This window comes from Salvelinus alpinus, chromosome 10, assembly GCF_045679555.1.
Source record: "Salvelinus alpinus chromosome 10, SLU_Salpinus.1, whole genome shotgun sequence".
Classification (NCBI taxonomy): domain Eukaryota; kingdom Metazoa; phylum Chordata; class Actinopteri; order Salmoniformes; family Salmonidae; genus Salvelinus; species Salvelinus alpinus.
In genome coordinates, this window is record NC_092095.1 from 16660492 (window position 1) to 16678196 (window position 17705).

General features: G+C 41.2%; 1 protein-coding gene across 1 annotated transcript in view; it reads left to right on the forward strand.

The window, feature by feature from the left end:
• Nucleotides 1–5113: 5113 nt before the first annotated feature.
• LOC139531575 (contactin-associated protein-like 2) overlaps nucleotides 5114–17705 on the forward strand; it is a 314450-nt gene continuing 301858 nt past the window's right edge. Inside the window, exon 1 of the mRNA XM_071328143.1 lies at nucleotides 5114–5318. Coding sequence (XP_071184244.1) covers nucleotides 5216–5318 — 103 coding nt within the window. The 5' untranslated portion in view covers nucleotides 5114–5215. The remainder of the gene's footprint in view (nucleotides 5319–17705) is intronic.

The following is a 17705-nucleotide window of genomic DNA, read 5'->3' on the forward strand; positions in this document are numbered from 1 at the left end:
TCTACAGATGTGAGCTAAACCCTATTTTCCTTTAGCATATTTCAGTCAATCGACACAAACAGCTAGGACTACACAGTATATTCTGACAGTATAACACGTGGGCTAATAGTATATTCTGACCATATAACAGTATATAATAAAATATTATGACAGTATATAATAATATATTCTGACAGTATATAATAAAATATTCTGACAGTATATAATAATATATTCTGACAGTATAACAGTATATACCAGTATATTCTGACAGTATAGCACGTAGGCTAATAGTATATTCTGACCATATAACAGTATATAATAAAATATTCTGACAGTATATAACAGTATATTCTGACAGTATAACAGTATATACCAGTATATTCTGACAGTATAGCACGTAGGCTAATAGTATATTCTGACCATATAACAGTATATAATAAAATATTCTGACAGTATATAACAGTATATTCTGACAGTATAACAGTATATACCAGTATATTCTGACAGTATAGCACGTAGGCTAATAGTATATTCTGACCATATAACAGTATATAATAAAATATTCTGACAGTATATAACAGTATATTCTGACAGTATAACAGTATATACCAGTATATTCTGACAGTATAGCACGTAGGCTAATAGTATATTCTGACCATATAACAGTATATAATAAAATATTCTGACAGTATATAATAATATATTCTGAAAGTATAAAAGTATATAACAGTATATTCTGACAGTATAACAGTATATACCAGTATATTCTGACAGTATAACAGTATATACCAGTATATTCTGACAGTATAGCACGTAGGCTAATAGTATATTCTGACCATATAACAGTATATAATAAAATATTCTGACAGTATATAATAATATATTCTGACAGTATAACAGTATATACCAGTATATTCTGACAGTATAACAGTATATAACAGTATATTCTGACAGTATAACAGTATATAATAAAATATTCTGACAGTATATAATAATATATTCTGACAATATAACAGTATATAACAGTATATTCTGACAGTATAGCACGTAGGCTAATAGTATATTCTGACCATATAACAGTATATAATTAAATATTCTGACAGTATATAATAATATATTCTGACAGTATAACAGTATATAATAGTATATTCTGATGCTATAACATACAATGATCTATTCTGATAGAAGGTAGTCTATATAATATAATAATAATATAATAATAAGTCTCAGATATCCATATGCCTGTTTGTATTCTGTCACACGTTGGACTAGATATTATTATTATTATTATTATGTAACGTGTGACAGAATACAATGCAGACATATGGATATCTTAGCGAACAACACAGTGCAGATATTGGTATTCTTCAGTACTTCCAGTGCTATTTTGAGAATATGCTAATAATCCACAGAGCGATTGACACTGAAGGTCACTAATTAACATAAATCAATTCTGCACTCATTTAGGAGAGAAACTGCTGCAAATATAACCTACTGTAGGAGCCATTTTGGCTTTCTAACGCGTTGTGTAGGCTGTGGGCGCATTACTCCGACGCATGCCAGATCTTACAACGCCTGGATGGATATTACGTATCAACTAACCACATCAATCTGGTGCCCAACAGCACAGTTGATGATGCGTGCAGCATCTGAGCATGGGAACACGGCCCATGTGTAGTCTGTCTATGGATGTTTTAGCTTGTTTTGTACACTAGTAAGGGCACTCTCACGTGGGGTTATGGGTCACATGGTACAGGAAGGGGAGGCCAACACAGGTGACCAGGAAGTATTAATTAGCACAGGTGAGAGGAGAGCGGTTTTTAACTTCTCCCAGGAAAATGCTTACGGAAACGCACCTCTCTGCACATGTTATACTGTAAATTAAATGGGTTGGACCTCTGTATTTTATATCTGCAATAAATGGGAACACGAACACCACCCAACCATAGCTGTAGGCCTAGCCTATGTTTGGGAAGCAAATTCTATGTGGACGCGCCATTAAGAGCTCTCAACGCCAATAGGCCTACAGCTACAGTGGCAAGAAAAAGTATATGAACCCTTTGGAATTACCTGGATTTCTGCATAAATTGGTCATCAAATTTAATCAATCTTCATTTAAGTCACAGCAATAGACAAACATAGTGTGCTTAAACTAATAATACACAAATTATTGTATTTTTCTTAAATATTCACTGTGTAGGTTGGAAAAAGTATGTGAACCCCTAGGCTAAGGACTTCTCCTAAAGCTAATTAGAGTCAGGAGTCAGCTGACCTGGAGTCCAATCAATGAGACAAGATAGGAGATGTTGGTTAGAGCAGCCTTGCCCTATAAAAAACACTCACAAAATGTGAGTTGCTATTCACAAGAAGCATTGCCTGATGTGAACCATGCCTCAAACAAAATAGATCTCAGCAGACCTAAAAGGTCAACCAGTTATACTTTTTCCACCCTGCACTGTGAATGTTTACACGGTGTGTTCAATAAAGACATGAAAACGTATAATTGTTTGTGTGTTATTAGTTTAAGCAGACTGTGTTTGTCTATTGTTGTGACCTAGATGAAGATCAGATCAAATTGTATGACCAATTTATGCAGAAATCCAGCTATTTCCAAAGGGTTCACATACTTTTTCTTGCCACTGTAGGTTCTTCACAGCAGCTTGAATGAATGAAAAAAACGTAAAAATATTGTTCAGTGTTGATAGGCTACTGAGTTTACTTTAATATCTCCATACCAGATCATGTCGTGGAATTCACATGCGACTAAGTGATCAGCCTACCTCTTCTCTATCCCACACTTTTTGACTGCTGCATAAAATGTGTCTTTTGGAGTGCTGTCCATTCTCTACATCCAGAATCCATTGCCCTTCCTATCATCATTCATCTAAGCACCATCAAGCCCATCCACAAATGTCCCCCCTTTTTAAATGTGTGGAGTAGTCCAGCCAAGGATTTCCAGAACATTTTCACTCAGGCCACCCCCTTCCAGCATTGGGGAAAATTTTGCAGGTTTAAAGCTTATTTCCTGCAATTCTATACATTTTGCTATGAGATGGAGACTATTTTGGAATTTTTAAAGCTCATTTCCTGCTATTCTACACATTTTGTCATGGGGTGCAGAGAACATGTTGCAGTTTTCAAGATAATTTGAGTGACTCTGTCACGGCCGTTTAAAGGAGTGGACCAAGGCGCAGCGTGATTAGAATCCATTCTTCTATTTATTAAACAAAGAACACTTTAACAAACCGTGAAGCCAACGTAGTGCTCACAGGCAACTAAACAAGCACAACTACCCACAAAACCAACTTGGAAAATGGCAACCTAAATAGGCTCCCCAATCAGAGACAATGATAAACAGCTGTCTCTGATTGGGAACCCATCCAGGCCACCATCAACCTAATTACCCCTAGACAAGACAAAAATCCATAGACAATACAAAATCCCCATAGATAACAAAAACCCTAGACAAGACAACCCATAGACAATACAAAAACTAAACAAACCACCCTTGTCACACCCTGACCTAACCAAATAATAAAGAAACCAAATATAACTAAAATCAGGGCGTGACAGACTCAAACATTACAACAAAATCTATGGTCTCAAAAACCTAGCTAAACAACGTTAGCTGACACGGGCTAGTTGATCTGTTATAAATATCTCTCTAAGGTCTGCAACGACTGACATGACAACAGGAAAACTGATGATGCACGACCCAATTTAGAAATTGTACTTTATGCATTCTACTATTACAACTTTCAAGAGTAAATTGGACTGAATTCCTTTAAACGTTATCCCCTGCCGACCCCTCACCCACCCCACAGTTTGGGACCCACAGGGCTAGCCTGATAGGCCTATCTGCAATGTGTAGGCTATAATTAAGCAATAAGGCACCTCGTTATATGTTATATGGCCAATATACCACTGCTAAGGGCTATTCTTATGCACAACGCAATGTGCAGTGCCTGGACACAGCTCTTAGCCATGGTATATTGCTCATATATCACAAACCCCCGAGGTGTCTTATTGCTATTATAAACTGGTTACCAATGTAATTAGAGCAGTAAAAATAACTGTTTTGTCATACCCGTGGTATATGGTCTGCAGGAAGAGGTGGAAGGTGAAAGAGTGTTAGAAAGAGAGAGAGAATTTGAAAACAAATCACATTTTGATAAACTCCCATATCTACTGGGTGAAATACCACAGTGTGACATCACAGCAGCAAGATTTGTGACCTGTTGCCACAAGAAAAGGGCAACCAGTGAAGAACAAACACCACTGTAAATACAACCTATATTTATTTATTTTCCCTTTTGTAGTTTAACTATTTGCACATCGTTACAACACGGTATATAGACATAATGTAATGTTTAATGTTTACTGTTCATTTTTTATTGTTTATTTCAGTTTAGTTGATTATCCATTTCACTTGCTTTGGCAATGTAAACATATGTTTCCCAGGCCAATAAAGCCCTTTGAATTGAATTGAGAGCAACTTCAGTAGCATTCAGCACTGGGTAGCGACCTCTGAACGAAACCAAGCTGCTTTCAGAGAAGCCATCAGTTACACTAGTCCACACTGCACTGAGTACTGCCTACCATAAAAATGTATTGATATTGTAATGAACCGTCTCTTACTATCACCGAGTACTGCTGTTGGTGACGTCGTTAAAGTTGGGAACCGCGGGCACAAGTAGCTATGGTTTGTTGGTAGTCTATAATATTGAGTGTGTGTGAGAGAGGGAGAGATAGAGAGACAGAGAGAGACAGAGAGAGAGAGAGAGGGAGGGAGACAGAGAGAGAGAGAGAGAGAGAGAGAGAGAGAGAGAGAGAGAGAGAGAGAGAGAGAGAGAGACAGAGAGACAGAGAGAGAGAGAGAGAGAGAGAGAGAGAGAGAGAGAGAGAGAGAGAGACACACACAGAGAGAGAGAGAGAGAGAGAGAGAGAGAGAGACAGACAGACAGACAGACAGACAGAGAGACAGAGAGAGAGAGAGAGACACACACAGAGAGAGAGAGAGAGAGAGAGAGAGAGAGAGAGAGAGAGAGAGGGAGGGAGGGAGGGAGGGTGGGTTGGTGGGTGGGAAGAAGAGATAGAGATATTCGCGCGCGCATAGTCTTCTCATCGCCAGTCTGTAGCTCTCGAGCGGCAGGAAAGCCGTGTCTCGCACTGAACGGATATATTTCTCCGACACTTTAATTTATTCCGTTTTCAGTCTTTTATCAACGCTAAGATGCACCGGCGAAGTCCCGGGCTGGTTTTAACATTCCCGTTAACGTCAATGCTGTGGATTTTTAACAGTTTCAGCAGCTTGCACGGTGCTCTCCCTTCAGCACGTAAGTTACCGGTTTGTTTCATCGTCATTTGAGCTGGTGGTGACTCGCGGGGCATCTCGGGGCAGGGAACTGTGGAAGACAGGGCATGAGAACCGACCGCTGACGCACGGAAATAATGTTTGGTGCCATTATGAACATTTTGGCTATTTTGTAGATGGGTTCATTGTCAACTGACTGTATTTTGTCGTGCGTGTTTAGTGGGTAGATATATTTATGCGACGCAGCAGCTAGGACGCTCCATACAATTTCCCTCATATTCCCCGAAGGTACATTGTCTTATATGTTATTATAACGGGTCTGGTGTTGTTGTCAAGGCTCGGTTAAGGGATACTCGCCTACCCGGAAAAGGTAGCCTATGAGAAAAACATGCTAGTGGTGGTGGAACTTAATGCTTTGATTGGTTGCCACTTACATTTATTTTGTTGATGTTGTCAACGTCCATGCGGTGTAACCTATCTAGCTAAAGCTATGTGTTTATCATTGCAGACCGACTAGATTATTTTGGAGATGTAGTGTATGTCTGTAGCTTGTTTAGAGTTATGTCGGTTGGTTCCAGCCGCCCTGCTCTAAGTAACATACCCGATTCTATATGATCCACAGGACCATAGCACACCCATGTATAGCTCTCTCCAGGAGTAGTAACCCTGTTATAAAACCGTAGAGGTTTTAGTCAACCCTATGGATCAGGACACTACCAAATCTGATCACTACTGTAAGCATTTTAAATAGTAATGTTGGTCCTGCAAGCTGTTACAGTTAACGGCCCTCCTGGGTTTTATTTATAATATCTCATTATTACTCCATCTATGCAGCTGTGTGTTTGTGAGTGTGTGTGGTCGGGAGATTAATCATACTCAGAAACAGGGAAACCAGACTGTTAGCTGTTAATTCATTGCACTGCCATTTCTCTCTCTCTCTCTCTCTCTCTCTCTCTCTCTCTCTCTCTCTCTCTCTCTCTCTCTCTCTCTCTCTCTCTCTCTCTCTCTCTCAATTCAGTTAAATTCAATTCAAGTGGCTTTATTGGCATGGGAAACATATGTTAACTTCTTGTGGCTGCAGGGGCAGTATTGAGTAGCTTGGATGAAAGGGGCACAGAGGTGCCCAGAGTAAACGGCCTGCTCCTCAGTCATAGTTGCTAATATATGCATAGTATTAGTAGTATTGGATAGAAAACCCTCTGAAGTTTCTAAAACTGTTTGAATTATGTCTGTGAGTATAACAGAACTCATATGGCAGGCAAAAACCTGAAAAAAATCCAAACAGGAAGTGGAAATTCTGAGGCTGGTCGATTTTCAACCAAGATCCCACTGAAATCAAAGCGAGATATGAATGAGTTTGCACTTCTTACAGTTTCCACTAGATGTCAACAGTCTGTAGAACCTTGTCTGATGCCTCTACTGTGAAGGGGGGCCGAATGAGAGGGAATTAGTCAGGTCTGCCATGACCTGACCATTCTTTGACCATGCGCGTTCACATAAGAGGGAGCTCTGTTCCATCGCTCATCTGAAGTCAATGTAATTCTCCGGTTGGAACGTTATTCAAGATTTATGTTAACAACATTCTAAAGATTGATTCAATACATCGTTTGACGTGTTTCTACTGACTGTTACTGAACTTTTGGACATTTAGTCAGCTTTTAGGGAACGCGCTTCGTGACTTTGGAATTGTTTACCAAACACGCAAACAGAAGTAGCCAATTGGACATAAATAACGGACATTATCGAACAAATCAAGCATTTATTGTGGACCTGGGATTCCTGGCAGTGCATTCTGATGAAGATCATCAAAGGTAAGGGAATATTTATCATGTAATTTCTGGTTTCTGTTGACTCCAACATGGCAGCTAATTTGACTATTGTTCTGAGCGCCGTCTCAGATTATTGCATGGTTTGCTTTTTCCGTAAAGTGTTTTTGAAATCTGACAGCGGTTGCATTAAGGAGAGGTATATCTATAATTTCATGTGTATAACTTGTATTATCATCTACATTTATGATGAGTATTTCTGTTGAATCGATGTGGCTATGTAAAATCACTGGATGTTTTTGGAACTAGTGAACATAACACGCCAATGTAAACTCAGATTTTTTTATATAAACATGAACTTTATCAAACAAAACATACATGTATTGTGTAACATTAAGTCCTATGAGTGTCATCTGATGAAGATCATCAAAGGTTAGTGATTCATTTTATCTCTATTTGTGCTTTTTGTGACTCCTCTCTCTGTCTGGAAAAATTGCAGAATTTTTCTGTGAGTTGGTGGTGACCTAACATAATCGTTTGTGGTACTTTCGCTGAAAAGCCTAATTTAAATCGGACACTTTGGTGGGATTAACAACACGATTACCTTTAAAATGGTCTCAACACATGTATGTTTGAGGAATTTTAATTATGAGATTTCTGTTGTATTTGGCGCCCTGCACTTTCACTGGCTGTTGTCATATCGATCCCGTTACCGGGATTGCAGCCATAAGAAGTTTTAACATTGCCAAAGCAAGTGATGTAGATAATATACAAAAGTGAAATAAACAATAAAAATGAACAGTAAACATTACACTCACAGAAGTTCCAAAATAATAGAGACATTTCAAGTATCATATTATGTATATATAGTGTTGTAACGATGTGCTAATAGTTAAAGTACAAAAGGGAAAATAAATAATTTATTTACAATGGTGTTTGTTCTTCACTGGTTGCCCTTTACTTGTGGCAACAGGTCACAAATCTTGCTGCAGTGATGGCACACTGGTATTTCACCCAATAGATATGGGAGTTTATCAAGATCGGGTTTGTTTTTTCGAATTCTTTATGGATCTATGTAATCTGAGGGAAATATGTGTCTCTAATATGGTCATACATTTGGCAGGAGGTTAGGAAGTGCAACTCAGATTCCACCTCATTTTGTGTTGCAGTGTGCACATAGCCTGTCTTCTCTTGAGAACTAGGTCTGCCTACTGTGGCCTTTCTCAATAGCAAGGCTATGCTCACTGAGTCTGTACATAGTCAAATCTTTCCATAATTTTGAGTCAGTCACAGTGGTCAGGTATTCTGCCACTGTGTACTCTCTGTTTAGGGCCAAATAGCATTCTAGTTTGCTCTGTTTTTTTGTTAATTCTTTCCAATCTCTCTCTTTCTCTCTCTCTTTTTCTTTTTCTCACTCATTGACTCACTCACTCACTCACTCTCACTCTCTGGAAATTACACTGTCCCTTTCAAATTCAAATTCAAGCTGCTTTATTGGCATGAAAAACATTGTGTCAATATTGCCAAAGCAACAATGTATACAATATACATTGTAATAAAATTATAAACAATAACAAATAATAATATAAAATGGCAGTTAATAATAATACGAAAATAATAACAATAAAATGGTAACAGTCAATAGTAGAATGTAATGTAATAAATATAAAAACATAAATGGAAAATTAAACTATAACTAACTTAGAACTAAATAACGGTCATCTTCACCATTACATCAGTACTACAACTACTATCATCATTACCATTACTACCACCACCACCATCACTAAACTGCTATCATTACCATTAACACCCATATCACTACTACTTGGAATGATAAACAACAATAATAATAGTTATAACAATAACAGTAATAACAATAACAGTAATAATAAGTAAGTTACTGCTTACTATGCAGATGTTATTATTCATTATTCTCTTTCTCTTTCTCTCTGTGATTCTTCTTCCTCCCTTCTATCCTCTCCTTTTTTTCTCTCTACCTCTCCCTTCCTCTTCTCTCTCCTTCATTCTATCTCTCTCCCACTCACCACTGATCCACCTTTCCTTTTCTCTCTCTCTCCATCCCCATTCCCTCTATCTCCCATGCTCTCTCTCCATCCCCATTCCCTCTATCTCCCACGCTCTCTCTCCATTCTATAGCTCCCCTCTTTCATTTTTGCTCTACCTCATTCTATCCCTCCCCTCCCCTCCCCTCCCCTACCCCACCCCCCTGCCCCCTCCCTACCCCATCCCCTACCCCATCCCCCTCCCCCCTCCCTGCCCCCTCACCCTTTTCTATTTTCTGCCTTCTTTTTCCTCTCTACCTGATTACTAGTGTTTGATAAAAACTCCATTCTACCAGGATTCTCTCTAGGGAAAAACTGGGTGTGTGTGTATGTGTGTGTGTGCTTGCGTGTGTGCTTGCGTGTGTGTGTGATTCTCTCCAGGGATTAGGTGTTGGAGCAGATAACAGGATCAGATCCACAGACCATCCAGACTCTGCATGGGGCTAGCTTTCATACAACCCTCTGGCCCCGGTACAATACAAGACTAGGATATAACCTTAAACTGACTCTGGGACTAGCTTTCATACAACCCTCTGGCCCTGGTACAATACAAGACTAGGAAAGAACCTTAAACTGACTCTGGGACTAGCTTTCATACAACCCTTACAGTAGTTTCTGTCCCTTGTATTACAAGAGTAGAATATAACTCCATATTCATCTGAATGTAATGTTGAAACGTTGTTTTTCCATAATAACACTCATTAATAGAGATTCAATGTGGGATATCCCTGTTCAGTGTTTCATATAGGGACATGCATACCAAGATGATGCAATCTATGCTTTGTCAAGGGAACCAGCCAATCCCTGGTTGGGTAAATGCACAGTGACAACCCATGCAGGATAATTATTTTAACAATGTCCAACTACCACGGCATACACGTGTGTGTGTGTGTCTGTGTGTGAGAGAGAGAGGGAGAGGGAGAGAGCAACAGAGAGAGATAGGGAGCAGGGTCTAAAGTTATTCTAGTTAATGTGTACCTATTAGCACTATGGCCGGGACGAAACTAGTATTGCGATATTTTTTGGATGGCAAAAAAATCTAACATGAAAAAGACCAGAGACTTTGGTCCTTTAAAAACCTGCTGTATGTGAAATGTTGTGTGCTATAGCTTGGAAAATAAATACATGTGATTCTGGATGACAATATGACAATGTTTGTTTCCAACATTAGGGATGTTTTCCTAAAGAAGTTACATCAGCTTTGTGTTTTGTTTCCTTGCCATGATACTAACGTGTATCCCGATATCATCCCAGCCCTAATGAGCACCAGTCAGAACACATTGACTGGAAAAGGTTCAAGGAGACAGGACAAACGATGGAGGGAGGAAGGGCTGGAGAGCGGTTGTCATGCAGGAGAGGGGGATGAGGTTTAATAGCTTATAGAATGACAGTCCGAGGGAGAAACGTGACCACTGACATCCTATCATTCACTATTATTTGAAATCATCAACAAGTAATAAATTACTTAAAATGTTATTACATAACCTACATTATATTAAACTATTACATTATATTAAACTATTACATTATATTAAACTATTACATTATATTTCCCTAAAAAGAGAGAAAAAAAGGAACTTGATGTTCAGATGTGGACTCACCCCTCACCATTCTATACGTTGGAGTCCCCCCTCACCATTCTATACGTTGGAGTCACCACTCACCATTCTATACGTTGGAGTCACCACTCACCATTCTATACATTGGAGTCACCACTCACCATTCTATACGTTGGAGTCACCCCCTCACCATTCTATACATTGGAGTTACCACTCACCATTCTATACGTTGGAGTTACCCATCACCATTCTATACATTGGAGTCACCACTCACCTGTCTATCAGTTGGACTTACCCCTCACCATTCTATACGTTGGAGTCACCCTCACCATTCTATACATTGGAGTCACCACTCACCATTCTATACATTGGAGTCTCCACTCACCATTCTATACATTGGAGTTACCACTCACCTGTCTATCAGTTGGAGTCACCCCTCACCATTCTATACGTTGGAGTCACCCCTCACCATTCTATACGTTGGACTCACCACTCACCTGTCGATCAGTTGGAGTCACCCCTCACCATTCTATACGTTGGAGTCACCACTCACCATTCTATATGTCGGAGTCACCCCTCACCATTCTATACGTTGGAGTCACCACTCACCATTCTATACGTTGGAGTCACCCCTCACCATTCTATACATTGGAGTCACCCCTCACCATTCTATACGTTGGAGTCACCACTCACCATTCTATACGTTGGAGTCACCCCTCACCATTCTATACATTGGAGTCACCCCTCACCATTCTATACGTTGGAGTCACCACTCACCTGTCGATCAGTTGGAGTCACCCCTCACCATTCTATACGTTGGAGTCACCCCTCACCATTCTATACGTTGGAGTCACCCCTCACCTTTCGATCAGTTGGAGTCACTCCTCACCATTCTATACGTTGGAGTTACCACTCACCATTCTATACGTTGGAGTCACCACTCGCCATTTTATGCGTTGGAGTCACCACTCACCATTCTATACGTTGGAGTCACCCCTCACCATTCTATACATTGGAGGCACCCCTCACCATTCTATACATTGGAGGCACCACTCACCATTCTATACATTGGAGGCACCACTCACCATTCAAATCAAATCAAATTTATTTTTAAAGCCCTTCTTACATCAGCTGATGTCACAAAGTGCTGTACAGAAACCCAGCCTAAAACCCCAAACAGCAAGCAATGCAGGTGTAGAAGCACGGTGGCTTGGAAAAACTCCCTAGAAAGGCCAGAACCTAGGAAGAAACCTAGAGAGGAACCAGGCTAAGAGGGGTGGCCAGTCCTCTTCTGGCTGTGCCGGGGTTTTAGGGTGGAGATTATAACAGAACATGGTAAAGATTTTCAAATGTTCATAGATGACCAGCAGAGTCAAATAATAATAATCACAGTGGTTGTCGAGGGTGCAACAGGTCAGCACCTCAGGAGTAAATGTCAGTTGGCTTTTCATAGCCAATCATTAAGAGTATCTCTACCGCTCCTGCGGTCTCTAAAGAGTTGAAAACAGCAGGTCTGGGACAGGTAGCACATCTGGTGAACAGGTCAGGGTTCCATAGCCACAGGCAGAACAGTTGAAACTGGAGCAGCAGCACGGCCAGGTGGACTGGGGACAGCAAGGAGTCATCAAGCCAGGTAGTCCTGAGGCATGGTCCTAGGGCTCAGGTCCTCCGAGAGAGAGAAAGAAAGAGAGAATGAGAATTAGAGAGAGCATACTTAAATTCACACAGGACACCGGATAAGACTCCAGATATAACAGACTGACCCTAGCCCCCTGACACATAAACTACTGCAGCATAAATACTGGAGGCTGAGACAGGAGGGGTCGGAAGACTCACCATTCTATATGTTGGAGTCACCCCTCACCATTCTATCAGTTGGAGTCACCCCTCACCATTCTATATGTTGGAGTTAGCACTCACCATTCTATCAGTTGGAGTTAGCACACACCATTCTATCAGTTGGAGTCACCCCTCACCATTCTATATGTTGGAGTCACCACTCACCATTCTATCAGTTGGAGTCACCCCTCACCATTCTATCAGTTGGAGTCACCCCTCACCATTCTATCAGTTGGAGTCACCCCTCACCATTCTATCAGTTGGAGTCACCCCTCACCATTCTATATGTTGGAGTTACCACTCACCATTCTATCAGTTGGAGTCACCCCTCACCATTCTATCAGTTGGAGTTAGCACTCACCATTCTATCAGTTGGAGTTAGCACACACCATTCTATCAGTTGGAGTCACCCCTCACCATTCTATATGTTGGAGTTAGCACTCACCATTCTATCAGTTGGAGTTAGCACACACCATTCTATCAGTTGGAGTCACCCCTCACCATTCTATATGTTGGAGTCACCACTCACCATTCTATCAGTTGGAGTCACCCCTCACCATTCTATCAGTTGGAGTCACCCCTCACCATTCTATCAGTTGGAGTCACCCCTCACCATTCTATCAGTTGGAGTCACCCCTCACCATTCTATATGTTGGAGTTACCACTCACCATTCTATCAGTTGGAGTCACCCCTCACCATTCTATCAGTTGGAGTTAGCACTCACCATTCTATCAGTTGGAGTTAGCACACACCATTCTATCAGTTGGAGTCGCCCCTCACCATTCTATATGTTGGAGTCACCACTCACCATTCTATCAGTTGGAGTCACCCCTCACCATTCTATCAGTTGGAGTCACCCCTCACCATTCTATCAGTTGGAGTCACCCCTCACCATTCTATATGTTGGAGTCACCACTCACCATTCTATCAGTTGGAGTCTCCCCTCACCATTCTATCAGTTGGAGTCACTCCTCACCATTCTTTCAGTTGGAGTCACTCCTCACCATTCTTTCAGTTGGAGTCACCCCTCACCATTCTATCTTGTCAGTAGGTAGTGCAGTTGATCTGCCATCAGAGTAGCCTGCATTCTGATGTGACCCATTTTAGCCCTGTTTGTTAGTGCTGGCCTGCCAATAGAGACAGACAACCAGGGCACTCAAATGCAGACACAGGAGGCAGATGGTTGGAGTTCAAGATGTTTAATAAATACAAAGGGAATAGGCAAGAGAATAGTCATGGACAGGCAAAAAGGTCAAAACCAGATCAGAGTCCAGGAGGTACAGAGTGGCAGACTGGCTCGAGGTCAAGGCAGGCAGAATGGTCAGGCAGGCGGGTACAAAGTCCAGAAACAAGCAAGGGTCAAAACCGGGAGGACTAGAAAAAGAAGAATGCAAAAAGCAGGAGAACGGGAAAATCGCTGGTTGACTTGGAAACATAGAAGACGAACTGGCACAGAGAGACAGGAAACACAGGGATAAATACACTGGGGAAAATAAGTGAAACCTGGAGGGGGTGGAGACAATCATAAGGACAGGTGAAACAGATCAGGGCGTGACATACACACCAGCTTTTACAAACTAGGTCTCTACAGGCCCTGTATTTCCTCATTTGTAGATGATGGTGTTATTTATTTTCATTTAAAAAAAAACTATTCTGCTGAATGTATAGGCACAGCCTACATTTCACCTGAAATGTGGGCTATTAGTCGTGTTTGCTTATGACGCAAGCGCCATGGATTTCAGCACTAGGGAACTGGACAGCTTCCCCAACGGTATCATGTGAAAGACCGAAAACGGCACAAACAACGCTCTTAGCTGTCACACTTACAGGTTCCTTCTACGTCCTCTAGACGTCCTGTATTTCCTCTCGCTCTATGGGTGAAGATAAAGGGACTGCTGTAGTCAGGGGAAGGAGTGTGGAGATTAACTCACTCCGTCTAGCCCTGTAAATGGGTGAATTAGGTATTCAAGCGGCTTAAGAAACAAATTGAATGCAAAGGCAGGGAGTAATAACAACATTTGTCTTAGTGGGAGTACTGTGGCCTTTACCATGGTGTTTCTTCCAGGAGGACAGACGGCTTGGTGTGTGCACAGGTGTGTGTGTGTGCACAGGTGTGTGTGTTAATAACAGATATAGTCCATTAACCCTTGTTCAAGGTCCTGTACACCATCACTCAGACAAGAATGTCTGCTTCCTCTTTTCACCTCTCTCTCTCCCCCCCCCCTCTCTCTCTCTCTCTCTCTCTCTCTCTCTCTCTCTCTCTCTCTCTCTCTCTCTCTCTCTCTCTCTCTCTCTCTCTCTCTCTCTCTCTCTCTCTCTCTCTCTCTCTCTCCCCCCTCTCTCTCTCTCAAACACACACCTCTTTCTTTCACCTCTCTCCACACTTTCTTTCACCTCTCTCTCCACTCACCTCTCCCTCACCCCCTTCTGTCTCTCCATCACTCTCTCTGTCTCTCGCTTACCTCTTTCAGACCCTCAGTCTTTCTTCCCCTCTCTTCTGTCTCACATACCCATGCCTTGCTGAGTTCTCTCCCCTCCCTACTTCTCAGACTCAGTGTATCTCTCTTTTAATGGAACTGGATAATCCTGCCTATTGATGATGAGGGTCAAATTCCTAGGAACAAGTATGTGCGCGTGTGTGTGTGTGTTAGTGTGTGCGTGTGTGTGCATGCATGTGTGTGTGTGCGATGCATCATCCTGCAGACTTCCTCTGTTGTTTAGTCATTTCCTTACGGAGCGTCTAAAGTGTGTGTTATCGATTGAGTCCAGATTTAGGATGGAGAAGGATGGAGAAGAATTGAGAAGGATGGAGAAGGTTGAGAAGAATTTGAGAAGGATGGAGTCTGGATTGAGAAGGATGGAGAAGACTTGAGAAAGATTGAGAAGGTTTGAGGATTGAGAAGAATTGAGTCCTGATTGAGAAAGTTTGAGGATTGAGAAAGATGGAGAAGGGTTGAGAAGGATGGAGAAAGATGGAGAAGGATGGAGAAGGGTTGAGGATTGAGAAAGATGGAGAAAGATGGAGAAGGATGGAGAAGGGTTGAGGATTGAGAAAGATGGAGAAGGATGGAGAAAGATGGAGAAGGATGGAGAAGGGTTGAGAAGGATTTGAGAAGGATTTGAGAAGCATCTCTGATATTCTATCAAGGACACTCTATGAACGGATGGTAAAGCCATGGCTAGGCAGAGCTTTGTATGTCTTGTAATAAGATTGTATATAACATGAAATACTGTCTGTCTTGTAAGAATATTATATGACATGATAGTCATTGTGTATCGTCTGCTTTGCGGCTGACCCTGTGCTGCCCACTGCCTATAGTGTGTGTACATCAAGGGGTTGGGGGCTGTCAGCAAAAATACATGTTTCTGTTGAATAATGGACAAATACAAATCTATTCCAATCAGTCTGTTATTTTCTTTCTAGTCTATAAGGGATATTCATAATTTAGCTGTATGGACTGTTGTATCTTCACTATATAGAATGTCTATATGGGAAATTCATACTTTAGTTTTATGGACTGTTGTATCTTCACTATATAGAATACGCCATTGTGATATTTAAATGTACTTAATCTCATTTTCATTTTATACTAAATGCCACACACATGTTTTCTGGGGTTAAATGAAGGTATTCTATCCTTCATTCAATTGGACGACACATAGAGTCATATAGCATACCCTTTGTCTTGTGATGTCATGTGTGATTGTGCAATGTTTTCCTTTTAAAAGAGGCTGACTTTCATTTGAACAGTATATAAAATAATATTATTAACATCAGAAATACTTTTAGTGCTTTAAAAGGGAAATCATCCCATCTTTCTGTTCAGCATCCATTTGGAGCAGCTGGGTAACGGCTAAAATGGTAATGGTTTCTGAACACATCATGACATTGATTCTTAAATGGTGAAATGTCTTCATTGTTTTATCGAGAGAGAGAGAGAGTGTGTGTGTGTGTGTGTTGATGTGCATGCGTGTGCGTGTACAATTGTTATTTTCTCAATGTTCTCAAATCCACTCGGCTGTGTTAATCAAACAAACAGACCCTAACACACTCCCTCCATTCACACACACACACACACACACACACACACACACACACACACACACACACACACACACACACACACACACACACACACACACACACACACACACACACACACACACACACACACACACACACACACACACACACACACACACACAGTCTGTACAACTAACCTTAACCCTAACACTAATTCTAACCTTCACCCTAGATCCTAACCCTTAACCTAATTCTAATCCTAACACTAATTCTAACCTTCACCCTAGATCCTAACCCTTAACCTAATTCTAATCCTAACACTAATTCTAACCTTCACCCTAGATCCTAACCCTTAACCTAATTCTAATTCTAACCTTCACCCTAGATCCTAACCCTTAACCTAATTCTAATCCTAACACTAATTCTAACCTTCACCCTAGATCCTAACCCTTAACCTAATTCTAATCCTAACACTAATTCTAACCTTCACCCTAGATCCTAACCCTTAACCTAATTCTAATCCTAACACTAATTCTAACCTTAACTCTAAACCCCCTAGAAATAGCCTTTGACCTCGTGGGGACCAACAAAATGTCCCTAGCTTACTATTGTTGTGGGGAGTTCTGACGACCAAAGACGTTTTTTTCCATAGGCCCCTGGTACACCCTGTGATGCATCTGTGTGAGCTTCTAATGGCTTTGTACTGTATCACTTATCTCTTACATGGGTCTAGTCCTCCATTAGATCGCTGATTCATTTAAGTAAACAACACTCTCATACCCCGTCTCACCTCTTTCTCTGTCTCCCTCAATCTCTCTCTCTCTCTCTCTCTCTCTCTCTCTCTCGACCTGTTTGTTTCTCTCTGGTGGGAGGCATGGGGCCTGCTATTTAAGGGAAAGATAGAAAGAGAGTGTGAGAGAGAGAGAGTGAGAGAGAGAGAGAGAGAGAGAGACAGAGACAAGAGATAGAGTGAGAGAGAGACAAGAGAGAGAGTGAGTGAGAGAGAGAGAGCGTGAGAGAAAGAGAGAGAGAGAGACAAGAGAGAGAGAGAGTGCGAGTGAGAGAGAGAGGGATAGAGAGAGATTCGGTGTAGTCCTGCCTGACTGTATATGTGAGAGTGATGAAAGGAGGAGACAGGAGAGTAGGGAGGAAGA